Here is a 16350-nt window from a genome sequence, read left to right on the forward strand (position 1 = left end):
ACCATGAAGAATAACTTGCGCACCTACTTCGCTCTTCGTAGTAACAGATATACAGGGTGATTCAAAAAGAATACCACAATTTTAGGAATTTAAAACTCTGCAACGACAAAAGGCAGAGCTAAGCACTATCTGTCGGCGAATTAAGGGAGCTATAAAGTTTCATTTAGTTGTATATTTGTTCGCTCGAGGCGCTGTTGACTAGGCGTCAGCGTCAGTTGATGCTAAGATGGCGACCGCTCAACAGAAAGCTTTTTGTATTATTGAGTACGGCAGAAGTAAATCGACGACAGTTGTTCAGCGTGCATTTCGAACGAAGTATGGTGTTAAACCTCCTGATAGGTGGTGTATTAAACGTTGGTATAAACAGTTTACAGAGAATGGGTGCTTGTGCAAAGGGAAAAGTTCTGGACGGCCGAGAATGAGTGATGAAAATGTAGCACGCATCCAGCAAGCATTTGTTCGCAGCCCAGGAAAATCGACTCTCAGAGCTAGCAGAGAGCTGCAAATTCCACAATCAACTATATGGAGAGTCCTACGAAAAAGGTTAGTTATGAAAAAGGCGCTTCAAATCTCCAACTGGCGCTGAATAGACAGTCTTGCTGGACGCAGCTCAGTGTGGTTGGTACACGCTTCTTCTCCTCGATATTTGATTTGAACCGAAAGTGGCAACGATGTAGATCGATGACGTATCGATTGAATCTCAGGTTCATTTGATTAGTGCAGGTTTACAGATTTCCTTAATTATTTGATAGTTTGGCTCGCGAGTTGATTTTACTTTAGTGAAGTACAACGTGGCAGCCAGTCACGGAATATTTAGGGTATTAGGTAAAAAATATTTCAGAGGCCCCAGTCAAGTCGTATCAAGTTTTGTCTCGGAGCAACTTTGACTCTACCTACGTGACCCAAGCTGACTGCCTTTCGGAACCGAGACAGTTCTGTCTGGTTAAAGCTGTACGGTGCTGCAGACCAATTGCGTCTCTCTCTTGTGATTCAGGCCTCGATTAGAATAGATGCTATCCTAGGGAGGCACAGCCTTGAGTCTGCACTCCATGACTGGTCACTAACAGATCTTAACATGAACCGCCTCCCATTCCGTTAGCCACTTCAGTAATTTGTCGTCTTAGACAGGCCTACACCAGGTAACTTCCTCCCTAGGCGCGCCCCTTGTATCCTGTACGTTAAGGAGACATTGTACTTGAAATGTGTCATTTTCTACTCCATAATATACGATGGACTTTCCTGAACATTTTGGTATATAATATATTAAAAATCGGACAGTTGTGAGACTTTCAAATAATATTTTGAATGTTGATGTGTGACTGTTAAATTTCGCAGCTACGCATATACTGCCAGAGTTGTGCAGTCATATCTTGGGAACTACACAGCCTAGAAGGCTGTGAATTGCTTTGTTTTGTGCCTCCTGCTGCGTCTCAGAAGTTGGCAATACGAATAAACAAATCAGTCCTTTCGACATAAAAGTTTTCTGGGTGTGGTACCGCGTCATAATGTATAAAACTACTGCTGCTGGAGAAAAACCAACGTTCCGGCCACGGTTGCAGTAGACCCAGAAGAAGGCTGCTGCAACGGTAGCCGAAACGTTGGTTTTTCTCCAGCAGCAGTAGTTTTATACATTATGACGCGGTACCACACTCAGAAAACTTTTATGTGGACTGACTGAGTCCGCGGAAGCCTATGTAGTTAAATGTCCTTTGTTTTTGGTACTAGTTTTCGTTCAAAGTTGTGCGATTATCGGCTATTTTTGTAGGAAGCTAACTTCTATTGCTTTTTATACGTAAATAAAATGACTAAGCGTAAAAGTAAGCAGCAGTGTATAAAAAATCACGATGGCATAAGTGGAGGAATGAAGGTAAAAGTGATGAGTCCGCAGCTCCAGCGTTCGCAGAAGGAGAGGTGTCAGATATGTGAATTAGTTAGGTGATGGAGACAGAAAGGCTTTCATTGCAGTACAAAACAGTAAGCCATATGATGCTCCTATACAGAAGCTTGAATGTGTAGGACATGTCTACAAAACGATGGGCACAAGTCTGCATAACCTAAAAACGAAGCTGGGTAACACAAAAATGTCTGATGGCAAAACAATAAAATGTGTCAGAAAACTAACGGACAAAGTAATTGATGAATTACAGGAATATTGTGGGAAGATCATTGGAGATAACTGTGGCAATTTATACAAGATGTAAAGAGCTGTGTGGAGCATTTTCTTTCACCGAATTTCAATCGATGAAAAGACATGTCATGCTTTGTGTCCACCCCCACCAAACACTGGATGTAAATATAGGCAAGCTGAATTTTCTGGCGCCCTGTTTGAATGTACACATAAACGTTGTCTTCCTTTGGCGGTAATGGAGGAAATCAAACCTATTTATAGAGATTTAGAAAACCCTGAGCTACTAAAGAAGTGTTTAGATGAGAAGACACAGAATGTGAATGAGTCATTCAATTATGTTGTTGGTGCCGTGTGCGTAAAAACGTATTTGTTGGCCTTATGACTCTAAAGTTGGGTCTGATGCTGTAAAGACTTTTAATGGTCGGAACTATGAAAGACTTAAGGTTCTGGAGAAGTTAGGGGTAAGATTTGGACAGAACGCAGCTAAGGGACTGCGGGAACTGGATAAGCTTCGTGTAAGTGAAGCAGAGTTAGCTGCTCAGCAAATGATAAAAGAAGCAAGAAAGAAAAGGAGGAGGCAAGCACTGGGCTGTTGTGACACTGAAGACACAGACTATGAGCCAGGGTAATTCTATTGGATAAAAGACGCAGAAATGTAAGTCTGTATAAGAATTCTTAATATGAAAGTTTTAAATCTCAATACCTCAGAACTAAATTTTTTGCAATAAATGACCCGTTTTCTAAAAAACTACTGATGGTACAGTCCTGAAATTTTCACAGCATAATAAATGTGAGATTCCATACACACAGAACTAAAACAATTAAAGAATTCTGAGTTTTTTTGTTTTTAGGTTCATTTATTTACAAAACTGTCAAAAAATTGAGTGTTTGAAAAAAAAGGACAACATGCCTCACAATACAATTTTAGTAATAATTCTAGTTTAGTGCATTCAATAATTATGGAAAATTGTAAGTTGGTGTATTTAAAAAGTTTCCAGGAGAATGGGTCACAAAATTCGATAATTGGCGGCGTAGGACATACAATGTACCCTTAATATATATTCTCTTTATTTGACCGAACTGCATGTTCTGTTATATGACATCCGCCCTGGACGCGAAACTCGTAAGTGCTGACCGCTCTATCACCTGTACAGTGAGTTTTCGTGTGAGACTGCTCATTGCAGTGCCAAATGGATAACATTAGCTTCCTTGTATATCTGATTAGTATCTCCCCTAACAGTACATCCCATGGAATAATTTCTGTAGTTCGTAAAACTATATTCGGACGCGATTCCTGTCGACAATATCTTTTCATCCGTTCCCATTGCGGCTAACGTCCCAGCGACTAATTTGTAATCGGTGTGAGCTAATGTATCCAAGTGTAATGACGTTTATTCGGGATGGTCATTTACCTTCTGTAAAATTTCCCATGCCTCTGCTCGTTAGTGTAAATAAATAAGGGGAAGTGCGAGTTCTGCAAGGTCAGCAGGAGAGCTTCTGTGAAGTTTGGAAAGTAGGAGACGAGATACTGGCAGAATTACAGCTGTAAGGACGGGGCATGAGACGTGCCTGAATAGCTCAGATGGTAAAGCACTTGTCCGCGAAAGGCAAAGGTCCCGAGTTCGAGTCTCGGTCCAGTACACAGTTTTAATCTGCCAGGAAGTTTCATATCAGCGTACACTCCGCTGCAGAGTGAAAATCTCATTATGAAAAAACCTTTCTGAAATGTTGGACCACAAATCGGGAGCAGGTGACTCACTATTGTCCCCCTTCCCCTTAATAAGAAGTAACCCTATATAAGCTATGAATTCGAGTCTTCCTGTTTTGGGCAAGTTCCGTCTCAATGTTTCTTCATTGGTATGCTTTATTATGATGTTAAAAATTTCTGGAGGAAAAATCCTTTCAGATGCTTCTCTTATTGTTCCTACTTTACCTTCATTTGTTGTACCTCCTTGCTCTTTCACTATGTTTTGCGCTAGTCGCCTTCTGATAAGATGAGGTTTGGTTGGACGTAACAACTTTTCCAGTGTTTGTAAAATACTTCTTACTGACCTTACCAGGCGCGTTATAATCATCTGCTACAGGTGCCCAGAGTTCGTCTTCAGAGTCTGTTTGTACAACACGTCTACACCCTCGTGAACAGCACATTCCTCTTCTGTTTCACTCACCAGTTCATCACTGTCACCAAATTCAATTTCAGAATTTGTAGATTCTTCTGAAATGTCTGATTCTTCTGTCTCAGTAAGGGAACGACATTCCATTTTTAATTAAAGTTGTCTCTAACACTGGAAAAAACGGCACTGACTAAGAAGAAACAAGAAAAAATCAGAAATCAAAGAGAAATGAATCATTGTTGAGATGATTATTGCTACCAACACAGAGAAATTGATTGGTCAGGGGCCTACACTGCCGAAATGTTATAATTTATGGAATAAGACACTCGTCAATTCACACCTACTACTAACGAGGCAGACTTTATGACGACCACCACTTAAATTAACAAATGAAGTTCAGCTGAAAAAATATGGAAGAGGAAATAATAAAAAAAATTAAATCTTAATCTTAAAACACGAAATACCAAATGTGAATTGCAATATTTAATATTTTCGTAGTTACTCACCGTTTTTTGTTGTTTACTTTATTCTTCTTTTTCATCCACGTGTATTTTTTTTAGGTTGTAGCACACAATATTTTTACTGCACTACTTGCACTACATATATTCACGTTTTTGTATTGAGAGGAACCACTGCCATCTCACTATTTTGTGTGTTTTGATTTTACTGATGCAAGGTGCGTTCGTCATTGGTCTGTTTTCATGGTGGTGGGAGGGTCAGCTCTGAGATGCGTTCACCATTACCAAAACAAACAAATGACGAACGTATCCTGCAACTGCAAACCAGGCAGTGGTTCCCCTCAACAAAGAAACGTGAATATATTTAGTGCAATGAAACTGTTGTGTGGTAGAGCCCAAGAAATACACGAAACACACATGGAAGAACAAGAAGAATGGAGTAAACAAAACAAAAAAGAGCCATGAGTAACCGTATGAATTAAAATTGTCTGTCGTAGTAAGTAGTGCATGCGAACTGCTCGTGATCCTAACAAATAAGCTTGTAAGAGAAACAAACCACATTGCTACAGTTACCGCTGAAGATCCTTCAGAATAAAGCGAAAAGCGTTTGGACGTAAAAAGACTTTTATTACAGTTGCCAAAGACGGTAATTAACGTACAGAACTTGCATATCTTCAAATATAGGAAAAAGAAGCCGAAAAAAGAGAAGACAACATTTAGCAGATACATTGTGAAAGACAAAAAAATCACCATTTAGATGATACAATAATAAAAGGAACCTAATAGTGATATCGACTGTTAAACAAATTGCACTTTACCTGATAGCAACATCACTACAACGGCGAACCGAGACATTAGCGAATGAAGAGCGCAGTTGGGCTTTGCGAAGATTTTCACACAAAACCTTCCTCCCTTTTCTGCTTCAGAATAACTTGTCATTAAGCTACTCGAAATTTAAAACAGTCGATCAATTTGACGTACATTCCGCAGAGTCATCGTCGTCGTCTCCGCATGGCTAGAGGCGGATGCAGCAGAATGCTGGCCTCTCGTTAAGGGGAATAGTGCGTAGAGCAAATAATTGGATTTCCGATCCCGAGTTACAAAAAAAGAAAAAGAAGAGCGCTGCTTTCGGGAGGCCCGGTAGCCGCAAAGCGCAGCCGTTTCCGGCCACGAGAGCAGCCGCGTTAATGGCACAAAAATAAGAGGGCCGCAATTTCGCGATGGACTCACCGCTACCGTCCTTCACCGCGTTCCGATGTCTTCTTGTCCTCTCTCTCTCTCTCTCTCTCTCTCTCTCTCACACACACACACACACACACACACACACACAAACACATACACACAGGAGCAACTAAGGATACGAAGCGATTGTAAAACAACGTGGGTCAGTCTGGCCTACATCGTTGACGTCAGTTGTACACTCTTGTATTGATGGCGTCCTGCCGCAGTTCGTAGTTGAATGACATTGCATGTATACACATGACAGTTTTTGTAGTTTATGTTATTTTGTCTAGATTTTTTTTTTGTCATCAGTCTTCTGACTGGTTAGATGCGGTCCGCCACGAATTCCTCTCCTGTGCCAACCTCTTCATCTCAGAGTACCACTTGCAACTACGTACTCAATTATTTTCTGGATGTATTGCAAATCTCTGTCTTTGTCATCAGCTTGTGCCATGCACATCTCACTCTAGTACTGTGGAAGTCGTTCCTTAATGTCCTATCACCCTGACGCTTCTCCTAGCTAGTGTTTGCCACTTTCCTCTCCGATTCTGCGCAGAATCTGCTCATCCCTTATCAGCCAACCTAATTTTCAACATTCGTCTGCAGCACCACATCTCAAATGCCTCTCTTCTCCTCTGTTCCGGTTTCCCCATGGTCCTTGTTTCACTGCCACACAGTGTTTTGTCCAAACATACATTCTCAGAAATTTCTTCCTCAAATTAAGACCTGTGTTTGACACTAGTAGACTTCTCTTGGCCAGGAATGCCCTTTGTGCCGCTGCTAGTCCGCTTTTCATATCCCCCTTTCTGCGTCCGCCATTGGTTATTTTGCTGCCTAGGTAGTACAATTTCTAGAATTCGTCTAGTTCATGACCATCAATCGCCGGTCGCTGTGGTCGAACGGTTCTAGGCGCTTCAGTCCGGAACCGCGCTGCTGCTACGGTCGTGGGTTCGAATCCTGCCTCGGGCATGGATGTGTGTTATGTCCTTAGGGTAGTCAATTTTAAGTTGTTCTAAGTCTAATGACGTCAAATGTTAAGTCCCATACAGCTTAGAGCCACTGGAACCATTTGAATTGTGACCATCAATCCTGATCTTAAGTTTCTCGCTGTTCTCATTTCTGCTACTTCTCATTACTTCCGTCTTTCTTCGATTTACTATCAGTCCATATTCTGTACTCATTAGACTGTTCATTCCATTCAGCGTATCATGTAATTCTAGTTTACTTCCAGGATAGCAATGTCACCAGCGAATCGTATCATTGAAATGCTTTCACCTTGAATTTTATTCCACTCCTGAACCTTTCTTTTATTTCCATCACTACGTCTTTGTTGTACAGAGTGAACAGTAGGGGCGAAAGACTACATCTCTGTCTTACAAGCTTTTTAATTCGACCACCTCCCTATCCTTGCACAACCTATAGCAGGCAGCAAGAAAACCGCTACTGCTCTTACTACCCGACCTAACTATCGCAGAGGTTTTTTTCCCTTGGCTCTTGCCCTGGCACTTTTTTCCTCTGCCCTTAAAACCGCTACGCAAACATCTCAGTACCCACATCCTGCGACACCTCACTTTAGTGAATACTAACCCTTATGCAGAGATGACAGTAGACCTTTTGTGTTGGCCATCATGCCGGTGTGGGCGTAGAGGGGCTCCACCTCTATTAAAAAAAATCGTTCTGGGTCGTCCACTCTTAACAATTCCCTCTTGACTCTTGCACATATTGTATATAAACCGTATGTCCTTATAGCTTATTCCTATTTTTCTAGAATTTCGGACATCTTTACAGTGTCAAATGCTTCCTCTAGGTCGACGAATCTTATGAAAGTTTCTTGATTGCTTCCATTATCAACCGCTACATCAGAATTGCCTCTCGGGTGCCAATAACTTCTGTAAAACTAAACTCTTCGTCAACGCCGGATCGGTATCGGGCTGTATGTCCAGCTCTCCCGGCCTTAAATTTACTATTGAGTCCTCTCACGATTTAGTAGGTTTTTAGGAAAATATATTTTAAGTTTTAAGATATCTTCTTCTACTTGTTATACTTACGTCATTGTGCTGCATCAGCTTATTTAGTAACGGGTCTGGCTTGGTTGATTCAAGGTGTTGGCACACGCCCGTCTTGTCACCACCCATCAACCCCCCCCCTTCCCCCGGGTCGGAATATTTATACATCAACTGTCTGTGGGTGGAGCTGTTCATATGTAAGTAAACGAAGGATTTCTAATTTTTTGAAATGTTAGCTAAATCGTGTAATTGAGGCGGGACATGGGTACTAATCTGTTGTTCACTTAGTGGTAAACCGCCGAAAAACCACGTCCATGCACAGGGCAAGTAGACATAGATGACGCTGAGACAAGTAATTTAATCGAACACACATAGGGGCGGAAATGTCGGGAAATACCACAAAAACTGATGAGAAGTTTTGAAAATATGACGCTTTCAGCGGTTACTCTTGAGCACGAAGTGATGACTGAGCGATGTGATACTTGCAAACAGTGTAAACTTCGAACACGTTTCATAAACGTGAACCGTTATAGAAGTTACAAAATTAATGTTCTCGCTTTAACCAAGTAAGAACTGTTCTTATTGTGTGCCTCCTTTTGTCCCTTCTTTTTGTTTACAGACATTATTTAGTAAAGGTAACGTACGTCATTAAATGGAAACGACGCAGTTGAGCAGCTTATACTCATTTACTTGTGACGCAATAAGGTAGGGTTTTGTTGAACAGTACCTTGCTACAAACCAGCAGAGAACGCGAGACCGGTAAATAACATAACAAAGCTTCTCTAAATATAAATGCATAACAGTCTAACGCAACGACAAAAATACTGCCTGCCAGACGCAAGACTTGAACCGTGAGTCTCACGTGCTATAGCCGTGTAAGTGAGCCGACAGCCGTACCGACGGGAGTAATTGACTTCGGTTGGGATGATCATGTACCACAGGCAGATACGGTCAACCGCTGTACGTACGGTGAGGTACGTCATGTGATGGCATGTTCAACATTTCTCACCCACTTCTGGGGTATTTACCAACATTTGGCAACTCTATCGCTTCAGGGGTTTTAAACGTTAATAAGAATTGCCCTGTGTCTGTTTTAACTTGACATAACATATCGCACCGTACGAGAAAACCTAAGTGTAAAGTTAATACCGATAAAGGGGAATCTGTCTGCGCTACAGGTGGCTTCCTCCTAGGCACCCCTCCAGCGTGGGTAGGTCAATTTTGTATTTTTAAATGCTGACCCCCGCATATTCATTTCATTTTCGAATTATACGCCAAAAAATACGCACGGTCACTCAAACAGTTGCTTGCCGATTTGTGGTAAATGGCGCCGTAATCGACAAATATTAGGTGTGCCTCGTTTTGCAATTAAGAACAGACTCATTTGATTCTACGTTCCATTTACGATATACATGTATACCCTTGTGTTCTACCTGCTGATATTTATGTTTAAGACATACTTTAGTGTTGTAAATTTGATTCTACTACACAAATAATGTGGCTAGATATTAAAATTTCGGGAAAACAAGCTACTTGTGTGGTACCGTAGTTTTCCGCACCCTAATGGGTAGATTATGGTGAGCCTCCAAACCATCTGAATGCTTCATCTTCGGTGGCCGCCCTTGAACCTCACCATAAAAGTGACTGATCTCGGCGTGTGGCTCGTGGTTTACATCCGACCGCCTAACCCGCGCGCTGATAGTGCATGCAGAAGTACGAACTACTCGACAGAACATAATAGAACGTATCAGAGATGCTTGCACAAACATTCTACCAGACTTTCTTTTAACTATTGGCACCAGAAGTGGAAAATGTTTCATAGTTACTAAGCTATAGTATATTTTACAAATCCACATTCTGTTAGAAGGGCCGGCCGCGGTGGTCTCGCGGTTCTCGGCGCTCAGTCCGGAACCGCGCGACTGCTACGGTCGCAGGTTCGAATCCTGCTTCGGGCATGGATGTGTGTGATGCCCTTAGGTTAGTTGGGTTTAAGTATCCTACGTTCTAGGGGACTGATGACCGCAGATGTTAAGTCCCATAGCGCTCAGAGCCATTTGAACCATCTGTTCAAAGGAAGTCGTATTTATAGTTTATGCATCAGCTGATTAACAAATGGCTCTGAGCACTATGGGACTTAACATATGTGGTCATCACAAAATAGAACTTAGAACTACTTAAACCTAACTAACTTAAGGACATCACACACATCCATGCCCGAGGCAGGATTCGAACCTGCGACCGTAGCGGTCACGTGGTTCCAGACTGAAGCGCCTAGAACCGCACGGCCACACCGGCCGGCGCTGATTAACATTATAAGCTCTCCAGTGGTATGTCATTTACCAAATACGGACAAAATACCCTGTTTTACACACCATACTGACAATACCAGATTGGCGGGAACCGTTAATTGGTCCTAAATGGCAAATTTTACAACGGTTTAGTAATCTGTGGGCAAGTCGCATACATACATTCCATGTACAAATTAATAAGTGTATCGAAATGGGAGCTCTTCAGTTTGAGCATTTATTGTGAATTGCAATTATGGCCGGCCGCAGTGGCCGAGCGGTGCTAGGCGCTTCAGTTTGGAACCGCGCGACCGCTGGGGTTTCAGGTTCGAATCCTGCCTCGGGCATGGATGTGTGTGATGTCCTTAGGTTTAAGTAGTTCTAAGTTCTATGGGACTGATGACCTCTGATGTTACGTCCCATAGTGCTAAGAGTCACTTGCACCATTTTTTGCAATTATGGTGAGAGGCAAGGAGATTTACTGAAATCAAGCATCCCGATGGGAACATCCACGTCATTGTTCCATGATCAAACTAAATGTAGTTTCTAACCTGATACTGAAACAGCCAACCGTATTGTACTGTGCAAACAAATTTATTACACAAATGTAAATTCCGAACATAAATATCATTCGTTAGAATGCAAAGGTCTACACTTCCATCGTAAATGAAATACGTCGTTCCTTAATTTATATTAGTCGACTACAGTGTCATCTGTCTGGAATGAGAAAAAATGCTTTGAGAATTTTTGGCACAGAAACAGAATATAGGATACAATGGAGGGGGTGGGGTACCAATTTGAAAATACAAAGCAGACCCTGCTCACGTACCAGGGGTGGTCAGGACGTGGCCAATTGTAGCACAAAAAATGGCTCTGAGCACAATGGGACTCAACTGCTGTGGCCATTAGCCCCCCAGAACTTAGAACTACTTAAGCTTAACTAACCTAAGGACATCACACACATCCATGCCTGAGGCAGGATTCGAACCTGCGACCGTAGCAGTCGAACGGTTCCGGACTGCGCGCCTAGAACCGCGAGACCACAGTTGTAGCACAGGCAGATGTCTTAATAATACACTACTGGCCATTAAAATTGCTACACCACGAAGAGGACCTGCTACAGACCCGAAATTTAACCGACAAGAAGAAGATGCTGTGATATGCAAATGATTAGCTTTTCAGAGCATTCACACAAGGTTGGCTCCGGTGGCGGCACCTACAACATGCTGACATGACGAAAGCTTCCAACTGATTTCTCATACACCTGGTGAAACGTTGTTGTAATGCCTCGTGTAAGGAGGAGAAATGCGTACCATCACGTTTCCGACTTTGCTAAAGGTCGGATTGTAGCCTATTGCGATTGCGGATTATCGTATCGCGACATTGCTGCTCGCGTTAGTCGAGATCCAATGACTGTTAGCAGTATATGGAATCGGTGGATTCAGGAACGCCGTGCTGGATCCCAACGGCCTCGTATCACTAGCAGTCGAGATGACAGGCATCTTATCTGCATGACTGTAACGGATCGTGTAGCCACGTCTCGATCCCTGAGTCAAGAGATAGCGACGTTTCCAAGACAACAACCATCTGCACGAACAGTTCGACGACGTTTGCAGCAGCATGGACTATCAGCTCGGAGACCATGGCTGCCGTTATCTTTGACGCTTCATCACAGACAGGAGCACCTGCGATGATGTACTCAACGACGAACCTGGATGCAGGAATGGCAAAACGTCATTTTTTCGGATGAATCCAGGTTCTGTTTACAGCATCATGATGGTCGCATCCGTGTTTGGCGACATCGCGGTGAACGCACATTGGAAGCGGGTATTCGTAATCGCCGCACTGCCGTATCACCCAGCGTGATGGTATGGGGTACCATTCGTTACACATCTCGGTCACCTCTTGTTCGCATTGACGGCACTTTGAACAGTGGACGTTATATTTCAGATTTGTTACGACCCGTGGCTCTACCCTTCATTCGATCCCTGCGAAACCCTATATTTCAGCAGGATAATGAACGACCGTATGTTCAGGTCCTGTACGGGCCTTTCTGGATACAGAAAGTGTTCGACTGCTGCCTTGACCAGCACATTCTCCAGATCTCTCATCAATTGAAAACGTCTGGTCAATGGTGGCCGAGCAACTGGCTAGTCCCAATACGCCAGTCACTACTCTTGATAAACAGTGGTATCGTGTTGAAGCTGCATGGGCAGCTGTACCTGTACACGCCATCCAAGCTCTGTTTGACTCAATGAGCAGGCGTATCAAGGCCGTTATTACGGCCAGATGTGGTTGTTCTGGGTACTGATTTCTCAGGTTCTATGCATCCAAACTGCCTGAAAATGTGATCATATGTCCGTTCTAGTATAATATATTTGTCCAATGAATACCCGTTTATCATCTGCGTTTTATTCTTGGTGTAGCAATTTTAAAAGGCAGTAGTATAGTTTCTAATCGTCGATGAATGCATAAATGAACGGCCTCTATTGTGGTCAAGGGAATTTTGTAGCATTCTTCATGAAAAATACTGCCACGTCCAGACAACGATGATGGGGGTGGACAGTGATGACGCTCCCTTCTCTGCGAAGTAAGACACATATGCTCAGTAGTATTGAACTCTAGCGACTGTTGTGGCAAGGGCAGACAGAAGAAGTCCTGGGCGATGCGAGATGTGTGAGCAGGTCTCCTTTTGTCTTGGATCACAGCATCACAGCTGGGGAACAAACGTCGTACCCTAGGATGGATCTGATCAGCCAAAACGGTCACATAATGCTGGGAAGTAAAGCCACATTACAGAGTCCCCGAGAGTCATGGAGGACCACGATATCTCTACCCAAATCATCACCTAACCCCGCCATATTCCTCTCTTTGGACGTATTCTCAACCAGAAGTTGGAAACAGTGGTTTTCTTCCATTCGGCACCACGTGTTCCTGTTATGGGCATGTGGATTTGGAATTCCAGCTCGCCATGGTTATGGAGGTCACGTCGTATTCTGCTGACGCAACCTTCCGGTCTGGAATGACTTTTTCAACTCTCGTCGTCTCATTTTTCAAAAAAATGGCTCTGAGCACTATGGGACTCAACTGCTGTGGTTATCAGTCCCCTAGAACTTAGAACTACTTAAACCTAACTAACCTAAGCACATCACACACATCCATGCCCGAGGCAGGATTCGAACCTGCGACCGTAGCAGTCGCACGGTTCCGGACTGCGCGCCTAGAACCGCGAGACCACCGCGGCCGGCGTCTCATTTTTCATCGAAATTCTCTTCAGTGAGCGTCGGTCTCGATCACTCAACATCTTCCGCTTTCCCAGTACGCTGTACAAATCTTCGATACCGTATCTCTTGAAACACCAAACATTTCAGCTCCCTTGGTTACGGAAGAGCCCACCATATGAACATCAACAATTTGCTTACGTTCAAATTTACTTAGCTCCGAAGTAGTGCACTCATAACAAAACAGAGTGCTGTTCTAGCCATTCCGAAGTGCCATTCGTGGTTAAATACAACAGCTCAACCTGCGAGCTTGGTTAGCGTGTGCATTTGAGTTCAATCATTCATTTCTCGCGGCTTTAACATGCTTTTGTCCACCCCTGTGTTTACAAAAAGGTCGGAAATATCGCTGGACTTTTATCACAACATCGACTGACTAATGTGGTGACTAGACAGACAGCCAAATCATATACGCTAAATTAGCCAAAATAAGAGTACCGGGCGTGAGTCGTGCTTCGGTAGCTCAGTTGGTAGAGCACTTGCCCGCGAAAGGCAAAGGTCCCGAGTTCGAGTCTCGGTCGGGCACACAGTTTTAATCTGCCAGGAAGTTTCATATCAGCGCACACTCCGCTGCAGAGTGAAAATCTCATTCTGGAAACATCCCCCAGGCTGTGGCTAAGCCATGTCTCCACAGTATCCTTTCTTTCAGGAGTGCTAGTTCTGCATGTTTCGCAGAAGAGCTTCTGTAAAGTTTGGAAGGTAGGAGACGAATACTGGCAGAAGTAAAGCTGTGAGTACCGGGCGTGAGTCGTGCTTCGGTAGCTCAGTTGGTAGAGCACTTGCCCGCGAAAGGCAAAGGTCCCGAGTTCGAGTCTCGGTCGGGCAGGAAGTTTCTAGCCAATATAAGGCTACTAGCATCAAACGCTGACCTTAATTTGAAGAAGAAATTTATGAGAATGTAAGTTTGGAGCACGGCATTGTAAGGTAGTGAATCTTTGAGTGTGAGAAGACAGGGAAAGATGAGCATCAAATTGTTTGAAATTGATGCTGCAGACAGATACTGAAAATTAGGTAGACTGATAAGATGAGAAATGGGGAGTTCTCGGCAGAATCGGCGAAGAGAGGAACATTTAGAAAACTTTGACAAGAAGAAGAGACAGAACAACAGGACATGCGACAACATTCGATAAGGTATCAGAGAATTACGTGGCACTAGAGGGAGGACAACAGGGTGGGAACTGTATCGGAAAACAACGATTTGAATATACCCAACAAATAATTGAGGAATGAAGGGGTTGGAACAGAAGGGGAAGTCATGACAAGCTACGTCAAAGCAGTAGCAGACAGTTGATCCCCCCCCCCCCTCCCCACCCAAACAGAGCTTTCCATTCTAATATGACGGGGGTAGAAGGGATAAGGCACACAAAAACAAAAATCGCTATAGAAGTGCAGACGACCTTTTAGATAGGGTAACAGATATGGGTAGTCATCTTGAGTATTAGTAAACCGCTTCATTTGCATTCAGTACTTTATTGTTGGACCAACACCGGTTTCTCTGGTACTAAAAGACACATATTCAGGTGAAGATCTGTAGAGCAATAAATCAAGAAGAAATAACACTCTTGAAAAGTTTGCCAACTTTAAATGAGAATATTAAAATTTTAGTACTCTAAAACTAAACTCCACCCGAACAGGTCTTGAAGGCCCAACAATAACGCTCTCCCAGCCGTATGTCAGTTTATGAGGCCGGAGCCGATACTTCTAAATCAAGTAGCTCCTCAGTTTACCTCACGAGGACTTAGAGCGCCCCGCTTGCCAACAGTGCTCGGCAGACCGGATGGTTACCCAGCCCGACAGCACTTAACTCCGGAGATCTGACGAGAACCGGTGTTACCACTATGGCAAGGCCGTTGGCAAAACAAGAAAAGAAGGAGAGATAAATCGAACCCTGTCCCAATGGTCACACCATTGCTATCGACTCGTATTTAGACTGACTTAACATAGTATTAGGGCATAGATCTACTAATGAACATTACCTATAAAATCTGAGGAGCATACGATGCGTCACGTAGGAGCGTGTGGATTTTGACCCCGGCCTCGAGCCACGCTAACTCCAAGGACGAGACAGAACGAAATTGCCACATTCTATTCTATTTTATACTAATAAAGTGATTATGGCACTCCTTCCACAGCAGCAGCGGAAATCGGGTGAGACTGGATTCAACAAATAACTGACTGAATGTACCTTTCGTACAGACTCACTTGACATGTATGTAAGATAAACATGCTCATAGTAATATACAGGAGTAATCATAACACTGTGACTGACCACTGCTCATGCCGGGTGGGCAGCGACAGAAGGTGCGCTGTTTAAGGGTACTCACCTGCGGCGGGCAACGTGGTGGCAGCAAGAGGGTCTTCAGGATCGCCATCACCTGCTGGGCTGGTCGCCTCAACGGCAACAGCAGCGTCACCAGCTGCTGGGGAGTCCCCGCCTGGTTCGGAACAGTCCTGCGAACACAAAACAGCACACGTTGGGCGTAAAATGAAGCACTGCATTGGTCAGCGTCACTAGAGAGTAACATTTCTATGAAAGCCTTAGCAAAATTCAAAATTTTTTCCACACTGGGAGTCGTATCTGGATTTCCACCGAATTACGAGCGGTTGCTTTAATTACTGTGTTGTCCGCACACTACACAGTGACGTACTCATTTGTTGTCGCTGATAGTTTGATTCCCGAATATATATTCTACCGTCTGGTGTGTTGCTAAAGCACAGCTCTACCGCATCCTGCCACTGATCCTACGTATAATCGCTAAGCGGGCCTAACGCTTTCATTCAGACCCTGATTCACCGGTCTGGTGCGGCAGTTGAGGATACCAAAACTAAAGCTGAAATTTTCAATTTCACTTTCAAGAAA

General features: G+C 43.5%; 1 protein-coding gene and 1 non-coding gene across 5 annotated transcripts in view; one reads left to right on the top strand and one right to left on the bottom strand.

Annotated features, from left to right (window-relative positions):
- LOC126335244 (adenylate cyclase type 8) overlaps positions 1–16350 on the bottom strand; it is a 1717934-nt gene that overhangs the window by 577787 nt on the left and 1123797 nt on the right. For all 4 annotated transcript variants that reach the window (XM_049998287.1, XM_049998288.1, XM_049998286.1 and 1 more), the window contains exon 4: positions 15815–15941. In XM_049998287.1, coding sequence (XP_049854244.1) covers positions 15815–15941 — 127 coding nt within the window. The remainder of the gene's footprint in view (positions 1–15814; positions 15942–16350) is intronic.
- Positions 14242–14316, top strand: Trnas-cga (transfer RNA serine (anticodon CGA)). Its single transcript has one exon. It is a non-coding gene; the product is annotated as a tRNA-Ser (tRNA).

The sequence above is a fragment of the Schistocerca gregaria genome, chromosome 2 (assembly GCF_023897955.1).
Source record: "Schistocerca gregaria isolate iqSchGreg1 chromosome 2, iqSchGreg1.2, whole genome shotgun sequence".
NCBI lineage: Eukaryota > Metazoa > Arthropoda > Insecta > Orthoptera > Acrididae > Schistocerca > Schistocerca gregaria.